Source organism: Taeniopygia guttata, chromosome 3 (genome assembly GCF_048771995.1).
Source record: "Taeniopygia guttata chromosome 3, bTaeGut7.mat, whole genome shotgun sequence".
Taxonomy (NCBI): Eukaryota; Metazoa; Chordata; class Aves; order Passeriformes; family Estrildidae; genus Taeniopygia; species Taeniopygia guttata.
In genome coordinates, this window is record NC_133027.1 from 113,724,700 (window position 1) to 113,743,546 (window position 18,847).

The following is an 18,847-nucleotide window of genomic DNA, read 5'->3' on the forward strand; positions in this document are numbered from 1 at the left end:
AAACCTAATGTTTCAACACACCACAGCATACTCTGCTTCAATTTTAAACCTTAACTTTGCCTACAATATATCACTTCCCCTTATCTGACATTAACAGGTGATGCTTACTTCATTTCTGTAACACAGCAAGAGCACAGATCCCCAGGGAAAAGCAAGAGGCAGATGAATGGCACTGGATCATGGAAACAGCAAGGCATCACATTTCTTGAAAAGGATCAGTGTTCAAGAACATTCTAGTGACTAAAAATATGCTTGCTTAGGTAATGAAAGAATCAACACAACATCTCTAAGAACCAAGCAGAATCTCAGTCAGTGTCACATTTCAAATCTGAGTTTAAGAATTGTGCCAAAATTTCAGGAACAATTTAACTATAGCATTCTTTACACTGCCTGTCATCTTTTCTCAATTCCCAGTGATGCTTAGCCCTTGTTTCTATATGACAAAGAATGGTTTCCATAGCAAACCAGAATAATTAATTCTGTATGTGCAAATGGACAAAGGGATGAGTGCACAAACACACATCTCCACAAAGTGGCAATGGAAGCAGCTGGACTTGTTTTTCTAACTGGTGATGAAATCCTGGGGTCACAGCTTCCAGGTATTAAGAGCATCACCAAGATTTTAAAGCTGGTGTAAATGTCCACCTCCTACAAACTTTAAACTATTGTTGCATAAATCAGACTGCAAGAAAATACTGTATATGACCAGAAGTAATGTCATGTCTGTCTTTCTGGGAAAAAAAAAAAGGCAGAAAATGAGAATTTTAATCCACTTTTCATGTCACTAGAAGTATTTGATACATGATTGTTCTCCACAGTATTTTGAGAAGAATAATTCTTGAAGGCACTTACAGAAGATGTGAAAAGGCTACAACTGCCATTAAACATTAGCTGTGATTCTCCAAACAGTTGATAAATAAATAAATAAATAAATTTGTTGATACATTTAAAGCTCCATAGTTTCTGTAAATGAATAGAATATTCATTTACTTAAGATATGTAGTAATCACCACCAGAACCAAAGTATCAGAGATATTTTTTTGAAATAAGCATAACCACAGGACTAGAATTTATCTCTGTGGCAATTAAAAAGGGGGCAAGATCCATCCCTCAGAGCTGAATGCCCAAAGTACTTGGTTTACACAATTTGTTTCTTCTTCTTCTCCACAAGGTCATAGAATCCATGAACTCCTTCAACACAGCAATTCTTCACTGACCATGCAGCACACCAAATTCTCCCCAGCTGCCCCCACATGAACCCAGCAGTGCCAGGCCACTGCCCTTTCTCAGAGCTATGAAAAGAGGAGAGAATAAAATCTGCAATAAAAACAGCACACGAGTGGACACAAATGTTTTCACCATGTAACTGCTGTAATGCTTCTGCAGGTGAAGTTCTGGGTAACTCTGTGTGCAAGAGTGGAAAAAAACCTAGCCTTGCTTCCCTCCACACATCTGATCACAAATAAGCTGTGGAGCAGACACAAGAACTCATCCAGGTGAACTCCCTCTCAAATACTGGAGTGACACTTTGTCCTTCCACCCTCTCCCCTTTCACTGGAGGGCACAGCCCCGTTTTTTTAACACAACCCCCTATTTTCCCTTAGGAAATCTCTTACATCCCACAGCATCTCTGCTCTGGCAGCCTCCAGAGGTGCTCTAAGAAGGGGAGAGTCAAAACCAGAGCATCCTCATCCTGCTGCCAAGAAAAGAGGCATGGAGGAAGAAACACAAACTCTGGGCTGTTTGCATCTACCAAACACAAAACTGGAAGACCCAAGAATAAATAAAACCAGTTAAATTGTTGAGCACGTTTAGATATTGAAGCTTATGTGAAAAGTAATAAAAGAAAAAACATTAAAGGAGATGGAAATGAGTCTATGAAAGATCCAAGATGCTAAACATATAAAGTAGGAAAGGAATAAAGTCCATATGGACATGACTGGCTTTTAGCTGGAACTCAGAAGCTGAATAAAAGCTCTCAAAAAATGACAGTACAAAGCTCAGGGGCCAAGAAAAGAAAATTATTAACCACTGAGATTTTATTTAACTTAAATTATGAACTCGCTGTTCTGCAGAGTGCCTAGCACAACTTTTTATGACTACTTGAATAAAATAAAGTAGAAGTTAAATGAGAAACTCCCTTTGCTGGGTTTTTTAACAACCAAACCACATTATCCAGCAATACTTTTGCCTGTGAAGAGCTAAGTCATCATTTACTCTTCTACCTTCACCATGTGTGTGCATGGGATGGGTGTATCTGGGGTTTTTCTTTGGTTGGTTTTATTGATGTTCTTAGAGTATTTTTTTGGGGGGTGGCTTTGGGGATTTTTGAAGAGCTAAACTTCATGACCATCTAGCTAACACAAGGGAGCTGAAGAACCAATTTCAATGGATGCAATTCATGGGGAGCACACCAATCAAATTCTTCAAAATTTTCTAGACTCAAGCATTGAACAAAGCTAAATGGTTACCTAAAACCACACAAGTAAACAAAACAAATCCCCAAGTTCTCAATTAAACGGGGACAGTTATTCCTTTGAAACAGCTTATGGGCTGTTTAAACTATGAATCCATTTCCTTTTCACACAGCAACAATTTGTGTCTTTGTCTGAAGCACAGGCAACACCTCCTCAGAAGCAGGGAGAGAACAGCTGCAGGCAGAAAAGCTCCTGAGTAAAGAAGACAAGCAAAGTTTACCAAGAACAATAGTTTAACTTCTCATGTTTCAACTGTGATGGCTTGTCTCCATCCCCACTTTGAAAGCAGGTTAATATAAGGTAGTGCCATCTATTTCTTAGATGTAAAAAGGTGAATTGAGATATGTGTTTTTATTTACATGCAAAATTTATAATGAAAACGCTTATCCCAAACTGAGCTCTGCAAGCCAGGAAGAGGATGCCACAAGAGCTAAAAACCCCCTTCATCAACATAAAATGAGGAATCAGATGTTTTTTTACAATAATTTAAAGAATTAAAGAAGGCAATGTTAGTCCTAAATATCCGAAGCCCATTTTTAAAGAGTAACTATAAAAGTTTTGAGCTCAGCTGCAAAGCAAATCTGAAAATGTAATGGCTTAAGGAAAAAAAAAAAAAAAAAAAGGTTACAACTTCTCTGCTCTTTTTCCTGCTTTATCTGAGAGAGTTAGAAACTGCAGGGAAGTTCAGGCTAGAAATGTGAAGCTTTCCCTCTCCTTCCTGCTGGAAGCTTCACGAATTATTCTCCCTCAGCTGAAGAATGCATCAAATATTGCATCTTCCAGGCAAAGTACAGTTTAACAGTTATTTATTGTGACTACATAGAACTCACTGACCATGTCAGTTTGTCACATTGTTATTACCTACTGGTGTTGTACTAACTTTTCAGTCAGACTCTGAGAGGAAGTATAGCAGATGACACTTACGTGTACAAAATGGAAAATCATTTTGCCCATAAATAGTAATGCTTAAACAACCCCCTCTCAAACTATTTTCTTTTGCTAGATTCCCCTCAGCCAGTCTGTTCTGAAGAATAGCAATTATTGGCTACTTTTAATAGTCTGATTTTTACTGTTATTCAGCTGCAAATACTTCAGAACTGTGCTATTGACTTAAACTCCCAAACCTTTCCAGAGAGGTGCATTTCCATCAGTAGCCAACACTATTTTAATTTACCTTACTGAACTGAGGGCGTGAAGTCTTTATGGCCACAATTACTTTTTTTCCAAAAGGATGCTCACTGCCCAAGACAGTGTACACTCCAAATTACAGTGATCCAGGGTTTTCTTTGTCTTGGTGCCTATTCGTGGCTCAGTAACTGTGCCTCGCCCACACTGATTAATCTGAAGAGGCAGAGCCTGTGAGCACAGGCTCTCTAATAAGTGGAGAACCTTAAAACCCACTTGGAGGGCTGTTCACCTTTTCCTTCAGCCCTTTCCAGGATTTGCTAACTCTCAGGTAAATCAGGTAAGATTTGGCCTTCCAACCAAGCCCTTCTTTAGCTCCTATTGCTCTGGAGATGCTCATGCTCCTTGCACACAGGCAGGCACAGCCATATTCCCCACCCACACCATTACCATGGATTATTACTGCTCTTGTGCCTCGCTGCTGAATCCTATATATATATATATATATTAATATATATATATATTCTTAATGCAGCAGAGTAACCCCCTCAGCTGACTAATGTTCAGCATTATCTCATGGAAAAAGCTGCACTACAAACCTTATATTCATCATAAACATAACTTGGTAGTGTGCAATGAGATTTCACAGAAGGGGCTAATGAGGGTGCAGATTTGCTCAAGACTTGTTGGATCAACCAGCTCACCCACAACTATATCCTAAATCTGTTAATGAACACAAAGGCACATCTCTAATGCAGAGCAGCCACACTGAAAGCAAGCATTAGGTCTTTTCAGCTGCAGACAGAAACTAAATGGATTAAGGTATATGCAGCATTAATATGGGTTCAGGTGGTAGCCTGTGTGCACACCATGCCCTTCCTCCTCTCCCCTCTAACAGAACTACTGAACAGAAGAGGTCAGCATGTTACAAATCCTGCACTGCAAATTGTGTGCAGGATTCAGAGAGCCTGAGACCAAAGGCAAGGAAGAAAAGACCACGATACTATGATCTTTTTGCCACTACATGTCACCATATAAGGTATTTTTGTGAACGTCCCTCCTCTTAGTTTCATCCTTTATATTGTGTATTTTTTAATAAAAACTGGATTAAATAGTTGAATTGAAGCAAAGCCTATTTTTAATTAAAGATTGTACCAAATCCACAGTCTTTAAACACTTTGCCCATTGCACATACATCATGCAATCAAGACTGCATTCAGAAAGCACAATATTTTACTGCCATCTCCACATTCAGAATCTACAAATAAGAAACAAAGGAAAATACACAGAGACCTTTTCAATGGAAACTTGAGCTACTGATAAATAACTTTGCTTTCATGCTGCATTCTGATGGATGAAAATTGCTGTATACATTATTTCCACAGTTAAACAGCAGTGCTGCTGGCTAAGTATCCTTCCCAATTTTCTGCTTTTGCAAAGAATTCCATTAGGATCATTGTGTTTATAAACCATTCAGGATTCTTTCATTACCACATTGCAGTGACTCTCCAGCCTCACCATCCCTGATCAAGTGTATTCAGTATCTTGTAAACGATCCCAGCTCACCTTTAGTGCAAGCTGAGATCTCAATTTTCCCATCTATCTCAAGTGTCTAACACATGCAGAGTTTGTACACAGCCTGCTCCCTTTGGGTTGCTACACAAGTGCCTTTTAGATCTGCCAGCAATACATTGATACAAGTGACCCCCTCCTCCCTATCCTTCTTTAGGTGGTAATAAAAAACTTTGTTCTCTTCCCTCTCACCAGATTCACCTTGCCTGCCAGTATTTCTGCTTTTGCACCGAACAACTGCAGAACTAAGTTTAATACATGGCAAACAGAAGATTGGCAACTACTTTAAAATGCCATATTTTGTGTTTTGACCTCAGTGACAACCTCTTAAATGACAGCAAGGAAGCTGATCAAAATCTGAGCTTAATTTTGCTAAGATTTTGCACTCAGAGCACCAGGACTGTCATCTGGCTCATGCTGACTCATTAATCTTTGTTTTTAACTGCAATTTAGCAAACTGTGGCTCAATGGATTATAAACAGAATTACTATTTAATCTTAAAACAAGTATTTTTTAATATAATAAAGTTTTAATAGATCCTTCCAAAATTTACAAAATAACTACTGCTTTTAAGAGTCAACTGGAAAAAAAAATGTAGTAATTGACATTGCAAGGCTAAGGAAACTATTGCAACAGAGAAAACCTGCCCAGCTCAACTTCCTCTCCAGTTTGTTTGTGTAAAACATTCTCTCAGCTGTACTTCCTCCCTGGCAGAGGAGGGAGAACATCACTTTAGATCCAAAGTCACAAGTGACTGTAGCATAAAGAGAAGGAATGAAAAAACTTGAAGTCTTAAATTTTGCTTTACAATCTAATCAAACTACCATATAATTTCATGGCAGACTTTAAATAAGGAACTTCCAATTTAACTTGATTTTTATTTTTTGTTAAGGCAGGCTTGGGCAGGGAAAACTTAATTACAGAGCCTCTGAGGGTTGTTTTTATTTTTAAACAGTTAATCTGTTTAAACTGATTTTTAGGTAGTTTTTTTTTTTTTTTTCACATCTACATTCAGAAGTGTTTTCTGTTGAAAACCTATAATAAAACTACAGAAAACTTTAAGTGAAAATGAATATTTGAAACCTTCAGGCTATCCCTTAAAATTAATTAATTACTAGAAAAAAGGGATGATTTACTAGAATCATCTCCCCATCCCATTTCTTTCTCAGATTCTGGACAGTCTTTCAAGTGGCAAGAGAAACAATTGAGATTAATCACAATAATCTTAGTACTCTGCAATTTTATGGGTGAATAGGTAACAATAGATTTGTGCTTTCAATTTAGGAAATGGACCAACACCTTCAGGTGATAAGCAGGGTCTTGCAGAGACACAAAAATCTGCCTGCAGGTTTACTCAGGAGCCTTTTTTTTTTGGCTTGTGAAATCTCTTTGAGGTTGGGAGTGTTAGTCACTGCAAGCAGGAAGAGTAAGGACCTGAGGCTCAGAGCTTTTAACGTGACAAGAAATCAGTGCTAAGTCCCAAAAGCTCCTTTCCATTTGCTGATGCTGGCAGAGCTCCAGCTGGCACAACCTTCTGAAAAGCCATTTCACCTGTCACTGGTAGGAAATGGGAAGAGGCAGGGCTGTCACCGAGCAAGGTCCTGAAAGAAAGGACTTACCTCATTTCCTCTTATTGCCAGAGAAAATCCAAACCTCTCAGACACATATTACCACTAACATCCTTTACTGCTGGTGCTGCTGCACACTTCAAAAAGACAGGGCATATTCTAAACTACTCACATGGAATGATGTGAATAAAAAAGAAACTTTGAAGAAAATTCTAAACTGAAATTGTTGTTCTGAATTTTGTCAAAGTATTATTAAATGCTTAACAAAAAAAGTCTTTGTATGAATAGCCACAGATCTCAAAATGACTGTTAAAAAGGCTTAGGAAGTAACAAATAAGTAATTAATGAATACTTAGCAAAAAAAGCATAAAACATGGGAGAGGTGGTAAGAAATAAACCTATTTACTTCCTCCTCCTGGAAACTTCTAATTAGAAATAGCAGCAGCTTTAACATGTCACCAGTCCTCTGTTTGTGATGCTGCTATCAGGTGCAGCTTCCTGCAATTAATACCTAACAGAGACTTATTTTTAAAGAACTTTTAAAGAGTTAACTTCCCAGAAGTTTGAACACCCGAGATAGAATTCCACAGCTTGTGTTTTATCATGCTGTCTGCTCTAAGTGAATTAGTGCAGCTATTCACAAATCAAATCATCATTTTTAATCGGGTTTTGAAAACATTGAGAGAATGGTGATGGAAAATTTTGGGAACCAGTAATCCCAGCTTCCAGTCACACCACTATTTTACAAAAAGGCAACAGAGTGCCTCCCCAAAAGGCAGTGAAACAATGAAGCAAAAGGAAAAACTATGACAGGCTCTGAAATGTTCTTGTTGGCTTATTCCTTTGATCAGTTTATGTCAAGGATCACATGTAATCATTAAAACACATTCCTAAAAGTTCCAGCACACCCTGCTCATTTGTCTGTGGGAAGTAACAGTGCTGCAAAAATCTGCAAGATCCAAACACAGCATAATGTTTCTTATCAGCCCATCTCACAGAGCACATTAAATCTCTCCTAAAAGGCAAACAAGGACTATTCAAATATTTGTTGTACGCAGAAGCAGGAACCAGGAAGAGCTGTATGCATAAGAGCAGAGCAAGACTGAGGGAAAAAAGCAAACCCTTACCTGAACTGAAGGTGATAGCTCTTGGGATTGCTTAATGATAGTCCCTTGGAAAGATGCTAAAGCAGCACTGTCAGTCTTGTGCAACACTGGGCCATCACTCCTGGCAGATGCATCTGTCCTATGTGACTGCCACGTCTCTTTTCTGTGATGAGATTCACCAGCCTGCTCATCTCCAAAGGCAGCCCAAGAACAGCTGTCTTTTTGTTCATCTTCAAAAGCATTCCAGTCTGTAGCCTGGTCACAACCTGCTGAACTGAAGTCCGCAAAGTCATCTGAGTCCTGGAAAGCAACGCTCTCATCTCGAGGCTTTGGCACTGAATCAAAGTCTCCAAATTCAGTATCATCACCATTTTCTACCTCAGTAGTATGCTGGAAGTCTACCCCAGAAGTTTTACTGGTAGTATCACATTCTAAAGTGTCAGCAGCCTGATTTAGTTCAGCTTGGTCCAAACTTGCTGGCTGCTGACAAACAGTACTCGTGTCCCTGAATTCACCAAATTCCTCATGAGGTTTGCTAATATGTGCAGGCTGTTCAGAAGTTCTTTCTGAATCAAAAGCTTTTATTGAGTCTTGAGCATTCCTGAAGGTGGGAGATGCACTGCTGACTGAACCAAAGTCACCAAACACATCCTCATGCTTGTCACTGCAAGCTAAAACTTCAGTGCTACTTCCTCCATTCTTGAGATCTTCATCACCACCCAGTTTGTCTCCTGCAGGATCACAGCTTGGGCTTTGGATCTTATCAGCCTTGATGATATCTGCTGCTTTTGAAGCATCCTCAGGCCTAGTAAAATCTTTGCCATTCTCTACGTGATGCTGTCTTCTCCTCCCACTGTGCTCTCCATTCTCTGTAGTGCATATTGAACTTCCAGTTGCTTGAGATGCACTAGAAATTGCAAATTCCAGTGCTGAGGGACCCTGTTCACAACTAATTTCTGAAATGCAAACCTCTTCTTCACTATGAGTTACTCTGTTTATTCTGTTGTTCTCCTGAATGCTCACTGAGTCTCTTTCATTAAGAACACTGCATATTGTAGGCCCTGTTCCCTCTAAATGGATTGGGGTTTTGTTTGAGAGGGTAGCAATACCTGCAACATCTTCACCTGAGCTAGGCATCGACTTCAAATGTTGCTCAGTACTATGGGTGCTAACAGTTTTCAGTCCCTTTGAGTCACCAATACTGTCTAGATCTTCTGTTCCCTGAGGATTTACAGGGTCTGACACTGCAAATCCATTTGTTAGAATCTCTAGACACGGAAGTTTCTCACCATTACAAGCATCTATTTGCTCATCCTGCCTCTCAACTGTTACACCAGTTCTAACCACACGAGAAGAAAAACCCTCTGATTTTCCAGTGTTGTCTCTTTGTTCCCCCCTTCTGTTTACATCTTCTAAAGCGGTACCTGAAGTTCTAAACTTAGATTTTTCTTTGATAGTACTAGTAGCTGACATATCAGAAAGCTCCTTAGTATGAGTAGGAAGCTCTGCAATGCAGTCTTTATCTTTACCATTTTTAACAGATGTGAAAGTTGCAATGCTAGCTACATTGTCAGAATAATCACGGAGTGGGATGAAATGATTTGTGGGTATAAACTCTTCCTTTGGATGACTGTAGTCCGCTGTATCAAAATCAGCAAAAGCTACGCCAGCAGTGCTCACACCAGAAAATCCTCCAAACTCATCTTCATCGTCATCATCAGCTCCATTGTCAAGTGGTGGAGGGGATGAGGAGTACATTCGAATAATGTCTGGTTCCATTGTTTGGTTCTGCTTCAACATCAATGTATTTCTGCATGAGGGAAAAACAGAGCTATGTCAGAACTTGGCCAGCTTTTGTGTTCTTACATATTTCCTTTTTAGTTTCATGCCTCATTTTTTAAGTCTGTATGTAGGTCAATATCTGTATTAGATATCAGAAAGAAACATACCCCAAACCCACGTGTTTTACAAGTCACAAAGAATCTACTGGGAAAGTGCAAGTTCTGCTAAACAACTACATGATCAAATTGTCAGCAGACAGTGCGAAATCATCATCTTGAGCTGCTGTGCAACACGCTGGCACAACAAAATTCAGTTTTAACTCATCAGTTCTCTACCTCCCATCACCAGCAGTTCACTAAAGTGCCAGTGACCTGGTCCATGTTTTGCCACACTCCTTTGTGTGCTCAGGTATGTGACAGGAGTTAAGCACTCCATGGGCTATGCCACATGGAGTGCCATTCACATAAGGGACCTTCATCACTGTCAAAGACTTTGAAAAGTGTTTCCATAAGCTCTGAAACTGTGAAGGACTGGAGGAAGGAACTGCTCTTAGAACCATGAGCTATGACCTACTGCCCTAGTGTTTAAGTCCCTTGCTACCAGTCCATGGGTTTCAGTTTGGTTGCCCTGTTCTCTGGATTTCCTAGCCACAAGTCAACCTACTGCCTCCACAGCTGCTGCCACCAGCCTGCTTCTGTCTCAGGAACCAGCTGAGAAATGCCATCCAGATGTGACCCCTAGAGCCAAACACACTTCATCAAAACTTATTCTCAAAAAGAGAGCTGAGCACAATTATTCATAAAATATTTAACCACAAATCACTAAACCACAGGTGGAAAAGAAAAAAGAAGAAAGTATTCCCATGGCTCAGGTAGAAACCGATTAAGGACTTTCTCTGTTTTAACATTGTAAACCATTACAGAAACAAGCCAGGTATGGATGGAAAATTTTCTTTCCTAAAGAATGATCTTGACTTTTTCAATGCTGTGTGCAATTAATAAAACAGCAACTACTATCATGTATAAACTCACAGCTGCACACATCACTGAACTAGTTCATACCTTAAAACCCTTCAAAGAAGATCTCACACTTAGCTCTCTCCATTTCAAGCAACACTTCACATGAATGAACTGTAGTAACACTAAGCCTCACCTACAGAAAAAGAATGGAAACAACCTATACATATTGGCAAATATTTGAACTTCTAACCACCAGAATAAGTGCAGACTTTACAACACTAGTTAGGCAACACAGATAAAATGTGATCCTTCTATCCCAGTGCCTTTAGTAAACCACTTTGTAAAAGCACCTTGAGAGCAGCACACAAAGGGTAAAAGAGCAACAAATGAAGCTCTGCAGTTTTTCTCAAGCACTTGATATTTGCCAGGAAACTGGCAACCTTGAGATGACTAACATAATTAAAATTTCTTTTTGAAAGGGTAGTTTGTAGTTACAAAAGTACATCATGCCTATCAGATGAGACCATGAAGTAATTTGTAACATAATATGCTAACTGAAGGGAACTGCAAAGGAATTTTGTTTAGAATAAAGCCTAAGTTGTCAACAAGCTCCCACATAGGCTTACTCAGCACCAGCTGCTTAACAAGGTATTTGAGAGAAGAGCTTCACTTGCTCTAAACTTCTGAACTTTCCCATTAAAAGAAAAATTTATCTGTATGGTTCATCAAAAAACATGTGTTTTAAGTATTTTCAGATTTATATGCTTGTATAGGTTGGTTTTCACCTCAGTCATTTAAAATATCACATTCAGGTCTGTACTAGTAGCTACACCACCTTACATTAATGGATCTCATTTTGGCAAAACATGCCAAGAAAAATTAATATACTATCCATGATAACAACTCTACCCATTTTTTGGTTGACCATTTACTGTCAAAAATAAATCACAATAGATTTGAGAACAACCTTGGAGGCAAGGATGATCTAAAATAATCCAAATATGCAGTTTCACAAAACAAACTGAATAATGTGAGAGGAGCAAGTATCACCATCACAGGGAGTTTACCCACAAGACTCCTTTTCTTTTCAGTTAACATAAAAAAGGGGAGACAAGGAACAAGAATAATAAGGATAAGCACAGGACAAAGATGATGTTCCAGCATGAGAGCTGAAACAAACAGCCAAAACCCAACTGGACACGTAGGAAGATGCCTGACCATTTAAAAAATTTATCTCCTGCAACTTCTGACATAGAGCAGAAGAAACTTCCTTCAATTTTTCATTTCAAAGCACTTTTAAAACATCACAGGGATCATTTACAAAGCAGCAGTCCAGCAGCACAATGCTCCAGCTACACTTCAATAACAGTTGCCAAAACAGGATCTGCAAGGAACACTAACTGTACATTTAAAAATTTGATCACAGGTTTGATAGTCTACTATGTGCTTAATCTGTTTAACCCACAAGAACCCACTACATAACCAACTGTATGGACTTCTGTATAATTATTTTTTAAATGTCAGGTATTTCCAGTTATGCTACTGCTGCATTTTAAAAGCCAAACACTGAGAGCTCCAAAATGTATGAATCTGCATTATAAATGAGTGTAAGGTTACAACTGACACAATTTAATATTATCGACAGATCTCAAACTATAAGAAACGAAAAAAAGTCATAATAGTATTCCCACTCCTCTTGACTAATCAGTGATAGATATTTAACTGGACATAATTTCAATTATCCTCACAATATAAAGCAGCCTAGGTATTTGTAGTCTTGATGTAGTTGTCTTCAGAAAGAATTTCAACATGGTCCTCTTTCATGACTTCCAAAAGTGTTCTATCTGCCAGCTAGAAACCAAATGAGTTATTGTCCATTGAAACCTGTGGTGAAAACCCACAAGACTGACAGAACAACTATGTTGTTCCTGATTTCATTTAGTTAATCCCTGCTTTGTTTGGCATTTCAAATACAGCTGGAACCGTGGTTTCATCTTCTGTAGTCCTTTTACTCAACTCAGATGTAGCCTTCGTCAAGACATTCTGATACATTATTTTGTAAATAATGAGATTTCAAGTGATGTTTACAATGTGATTTAACCTGAAGTAGAATTTGTACACATTCTATGACCAATAATAATATGGATTATTTATCATCTTATCTTTGAGCCAATTGGTGACCAAATTTATAAGTCAAGTATAAAGCTACCATGCTCTGTTCACTTATAGGTTCTTTAAACATGTATTTCTTAAAAGAAACCACCAATTTTCAGTACACTAAATAATAAAGATTGTGATTTGAAGGAAATTATTACAGTCTTTACTTGTGTTACAGAGCATAATTTGCCTAACTTCTGTGCTTTGTAATAAGCAACAACCCAGGTTTCTGGCATCAGACCTTACACCTCGAGGTGAGGAATCTGACACAGTTAAAGTGTTCCCGTTTAGTGGATTGCTTTAGTCACAAACACAGATTTATGCTGACAAATGCCAGTAACTTCTGCAGATCTCAACAGTTCAGGATTAGACTGAAGATGGATTTCTATCAATAGCTCATGGCATGCAGTTGTACCAACATTTTCTAGGAAAAAAAAAAGAATTGTATTCTCTCTCAGATATCATTTTCTGCATTTCTTTCTTTTACATGTTTGCTTGGAAATGCTAGTTCTTAATTCCATGTGTTTCTTTATATTCACGTTCTAATGTTCACTATCAACAAATTTCTGAAAAAGTTTCAGTACCACAAACAGGAGACCACTGTGAAGTCATACTATAAATGCAATGCATCAATACACTCAAGAGTACATACTGACATTGCACTCTAAAGAAGAAAAATGCTGATTAATTAATTAAGATTCAAGGTTCAAACATTTTTTCTCAAGTCACATGCATTTCAAAAATGCAATTCAAGTTAATTTGAACCATTAAAAGAAGTGAGAAAACAGAAATCAGTAACACTAGAAAAATTCTGATAGGCAAGGAGCTGGAAAGAGAAAATGCATATTCTTCTTTTCTGATCACTAACTAGGTTTTCAAAACATTTACAACAAAACAGGCTATCTCATTATTGGTTTGCAGTAAATAGAGAACAATACGTGCTTTCTTCACACACGATCATATCCTTCCTCACTACCTTTTTGCAAAGTAATAGCAACAGCCTAACAAAGACTAGGCAGCATAGAGAGTAATACAATTACACTACACAAAAGCAGGTATAAATAATTCCTTCTCTGTGTATCTTTTAAGTCAAAACCTGAAATAGCATGTTTGGCTCTTACAGAAGACCTAAAAAATCAGGAGGTCACAAAGAGTTTCTCTAAAGAAATACCTGAGGCATGTAAATTCAAAAGAAACCCCTTGTAGAGCAGAATGTTCCTTTAACTTGAGAGGAAGCAAAGCAATGAATAACCTCTCAAGAAAAGCTGAGTTAAGCAAAGCACCTCCTTAAAGCATACAGGAAACACAATAATCAGAAATGGCACAATCAAGATCTCTATGACAGAAATTACAACATTACTGAAATACTCTACAGTAAAAACCTTGCAATGGCAAGGAGATGGATTCAAGTCATTAGCTGCTAGCATCCGACCCTTCCAAGAACATTTAACTCTTACTGCAAGGGAATTCCTCTAGCAAATGCCAAAAATACCACAGTAAGGACCAGATTTAGACTTCTTATTACAGCACAGTGTTGGCTTCCAGTAGGAAAAGCTCTTCCATTATTTCTTTGGCTTATGAACAATGGAAACCAGATTCCCATTCTTTCTTCACCTTAGAACCTCTTTCTAGAGAATGGCAGCTGTAAATGAGGAGAGCCTATTTGAACAGCATTTCTGTATCCCAAATTCACTCTAGAGAGAGTGTAAGATCTGACCAGGCTGAAGTCAATATGTTCTTAAATTGGCTTAATAAGCTTACTTTTATTTTTGGAAATAGTTACCAGCAACCAAAATACAGCAAGAAAATGTTTACTTCATAAAGCCTCCAAAGAAATCAATGTTTTCGATTTTGAACTTAATGCTGTTACAGCCAGGAGGTCCATTACTCAAAACAGACAATTCAGAGCACCTTTCCTTGGACATGTTTGAGTTGAGGAAAACAATGTTCTCCAGTTCCAGTAAAGCAAACATATCTAAGTCTTATTTCTCACTACCAAACATTTGGAATTAATCAATTCCACTGTACATTACTGTGGTTTCAAGCACTGAATTTGCTGGACACTTTCTATTACGAAGTGTTGTATGTATAATGAACATTAAAGTAACAGAACTCAGGACAGCTTCACCAAGAATCTGGCACTAATCTCAGGCAGCTCATTTTTCCTGTGCTCCTCAGGCTGGCATTAAACACCAGGCACCCCTAGACAATCCAGCCCATTCAATATTCAAACCTCTTTGACAGTGGTGCTCTTCCTCTCCTCACTGACAATGCAGGAAGACCAAGTTAGGTGGCACAAATCTGAAACTTAAACACATCTTGGGTACAAGCATTTTCATTTTAAATGTTGTTAAACTATATAAAGAAGCAAACATGTATTTTCAGTATTTGTGCTGCTTCACTTCTCCTGTTTCATTTTGGCTTAGCTATGGAATCAGAGGAGCTGTTGGAAAATATGAATCTAAATGTTCTGCTCATTCATTAAACTCCTTTTTTAACCAAGAATAGCATTACTCCCCAAACCTAAAAGACCAGGTTATCCTCAAAGTTACTATAAGCAAAAAAAAAAGTTTCAACTCAAAGTCTACTGATGTGCTTTAACAGCTGCAGGTGAAGATGCTGCCTGTACATAAATCTGTAAACAGAAAGCTTGGAAAATGTTGTAAGAACAAGCACATCTTAAATTCATATGGGCAAACACAACTGGCTGGGACAGTCAATCAGGTTACAGTCTGGCTCTGTGGAATGAAGTATTTGTGTCCAACATACAGCACACAGCCACGCAATGTGTAAAGACAGATGTCGTAAGTAACACATAACTCAGATGTTTTAATTCTTATGATTTCTTAAATTCCTTTTAAAACAGTGCTCAACTCAGCGAGAAATCTATTTCTGGATGTTACCCTCAAGCATACTAGCTGGGAATGTGTTCTAAATTAGGATAAAAAGATGCTAGATTAGAAAGTATTAGAACAAGATTACCTAGAGTCAAGTGTTCTCAGAGACTTCCTCACAGAGCAGTATGATCTCCACCACATAGAAACCCTTCAAACTTCACCCAGGCTGCAGCACAGGGCAGATCAGAACTGCCCTCTGCTGTGACACTTCTCCCACAGCCTGGCAGAGGAAATACAAGGAAAACAACCATGGGTCTTCTTCCCGTTACTGCAAATGTACTTACTGCCTGTTTTTCAGTGAGCCTGCCTGTTATTCACCATTTATCCCACCTACAGACATTACCTCATATTGAAAACACAATACAGGAGGGACACCTAATACTCTAAAGAATAAAATCTATTTTCCATCGCTTATCAATAGACATATGAACTTGAGGTTTCACGTTTCCTTCACCCTACTTCCAAACATACTAAAGTGAAGAGAGTATTTGCCCTTGCCTGTGGTTCTCCCAGCATGGGACCCTTTGATTTGAAAAACCCAAATGATTTGCTTTACAGCAGATTTCTTAGATCGCCTTGCAAGTGGCACCAATACAGAAATATTCTTTGCAATTGAAAACTTTAATTGCCAAAGACATTAGCATGAAAGAAAGTCTACTGAAAATGAGACTGTCAGTTTTCAAACAATGCATACTTCAAGGCTTTTTTCTCCTCTGTGTGTGTGCAATAGCAGCAGCTTACTCAGTGTGGTTTTTTTGCACAAAGGAGAAAATCTAACAGACAAAATTTCTAACACCTAGGAATGAGTAGGATCTAAGGCACTTCTCTGACTATCCAGAAAAATTATGAGTATTTTGAATCCCCGTGAAAGGGTTAGCATGTCATTGCGCTGAAATGTTCACAAAGAAACAGTTTAAGTTGTCAAACAGCACAATAGCACAGAGAGGAATGAACATTCTGTCGAGGTAGATAATGGTATCTGCAAGAAAATTATGCTGCTGAGTGTAGTGAAAACAACTCGATCGAGCATCAGTTTCTTCACTGCTGGGTTTCCAACTGATACCACCACAGATCTGCAAGGACAGCTCGATGAATATTTCAAGAGGAAAAGGCAGAGTTGAGGTCCATCTAATCTGCTCTATTATTTCCACTGTGAAAGAGAAGTCTTTTCAAAGCACTGAAAGTTTCAGACTATTACTTTAGGTAATTAAGGTGTTAAGAGGCTTGTGTTAGCTTAGTAAGCTACTGGAGTTTTTAAGTAGAAATGTAGAGATCACACAGAGCAATCATCACCAGCAATATGTAACACAAATATGATTCACTGTGTGAACTCCAGATTTTATAGCCTTTTAAATCCTTTACCATGATCTGAGCAAAACCAAAGTACATTTAAAAAAAAAAACAAAGCAATTGAGGCTGAGATCCTTCAACTGCTTACTTATAAACAAATTAAGGAAATAAAAACAAGAGGTCATACTTTCACATGACCTTAAAAGGTCATACAATGTGTACTTTATGCAACCATCAATGCAGAATGAAAACACCAGAGCTCCATTAGCTTTTCTACATGTTTTTAAGTCTCATTCTCACATTCACGCTATTTATTCTCACTGACATGACTGTTTAAAATAAACAAAACGAGCCCTCGGTAGTCATAGGTACTCTAACTCTTCCCCAGGCTCTCACAATTAAGGTTACATTCCTCCAGGTATAGCTCCAACTTCAGGAGGAGAAACTGCTACCTGTGCCTTGCATGACCAAACCTCTGCCTGTGCTGACAATACAACAGACCATTTTTATTTTTAAAGTAGGCTAATTGCCTTTCCACGTCTAGTTCATATGTCCAGAGAATAAAACAGGGAGGAAATACTTTTAATTTTGTTCAATCTCCAAGGACCAATCCAGCTAAAAAGCAGCATCCATCAAACTCACTTTACCACGGGCTCAACAGCTGAAAAATGAGTTCTAATGAAGCATGTTGGGCTCTAAACCATGCATGGAAACAAAACTTGTAAAACCAACCCAGCGCAGCTCCTGTCAGCAGTGTTTCCCCCTGTCACTCCAGTCATTTATGAACAGATGTTTGCTTAAAGAGCATTAAGCTGCCGACGGTTCCCCTTTCTGTGCTGAAGATGGAAGGAAGGGGCTGTCACCATAAAGAGGCCAATTTACTGACACTTTTAAGGAATCCCAAGGTTTTATCGTTGTTTTTTTTAGGAACTAAAGAAAAAATAATATTTTGGTTCATCAAGGGGACACTTTTCACAGCAAACCGAAGTGCCAGGACCTCATAGCATTTGCGCAAATTCGCCGCGTTTTAGAATGACATTACCTCCTTTACAAAAACACCACATTCAGATTATCGCAACTCTGTCCAGCCTGTCACGTCCAGATGCATTCAGCAACCAACCGACACGCTTCACACCCCTCGAAAGAGACAGCTCGTCAGGAAAAGCCGACCGCACAGGACAGCTTAACTTCTTGCACACATCCCTGATCCCTCCGGCAGCTGCGGCGCGGCTGAACCCCCAGGGGGAAAGGCGGACAAAGCCGAACCCCCGCTCCGGCTGCGGCTGCGGCGGGACGAGCCCGGGGAGCCGCGGGCTTCCCCCTGCCCTGCCCTGCTCCGCGGGCCGAGGGGAAGGACGGCGCTCCCCCACAGGCCCCGACAGGCCCCGACAGGCCCCGACCGCTCCCCGGGGCAGCGCTGAGGGGTCCCGGCGCCCATCCGCGGGCAGGCCCGGCCGCCGCCGTCTCTTACCTGCGGGCTGCGCGGGGAGCGGCGGGGCCCGGGCGGGCATGGCGGCGGGCGGGGAGGGGGAGAGGGAAGGAGGGAGGAAGGAAAGGAGGGGGAGAGGGGCCGCGGCCGGTTATCTGCGGCCTCCCGCGGCAACCGCCATGGAGGGGAGCCCCTGTGGGCGACAGGAACCGCGTCGCTGCGGCCCGGCCCCCTCCGGCCGCCGCCGCCCACCGCGCTGCCGGCACGCAGCGCCGCCGCCTCGGCGCGTCACGTCCGGCCCGGCCCCGCCGAGCGCGGCCTGAGGGGAGCGGGCTGAGGGAGCGACCCTGAGGGGAACGGGCCCAGGGCGCTAAAGGCCAGCTAGCGGCGAGCCCGAGGTGAAACGTAAACTTTAAGGCAGTTAGAGATTTTGAGGAGCTAAGATTTTAGTTAGAAATAAGCCTTACTAGAGTTAATTAAAATGA

General features: G+C 39.9%; 1 protein-coding gene across 3 annotated transcripts in view; it reads right to left on the reverse strand.

Annotated features, from left to right (window-relative positions):
- The window catches only part of AFTPH (aftiphilin), a 42,020-nt gene extending 23,383 nt beyond the window's left edge, over positions 1-18,637 (reverse strand). For 2 of the 3 annotated variants that reach the window (XR_005980056.2, XM_030269273.4), the window contains exons 1-2: positions 18,405-18,610; positions 7,870-9,658 (exon numbers count right to left, since the gene is read on the reverse strand). Coding sequence is in view for 2 of the 3 variants with exons in the window: in XM_030269273.4 (XP_030125133.4) it covers positions 7,870-9,648 (1,779 nt within the window). In the remaining variant the exon portion in view is untranslated. Of the gene's footprint in view, positions 1-7,869; positions 9,659-18,404 lie in introns of all 3 variants that reach the window. The other variant, XM_030269272.4, reaches the window with a different exon arrangement.
- Positions 18,638-18,847: the final 210 nt, after the last annotated feature.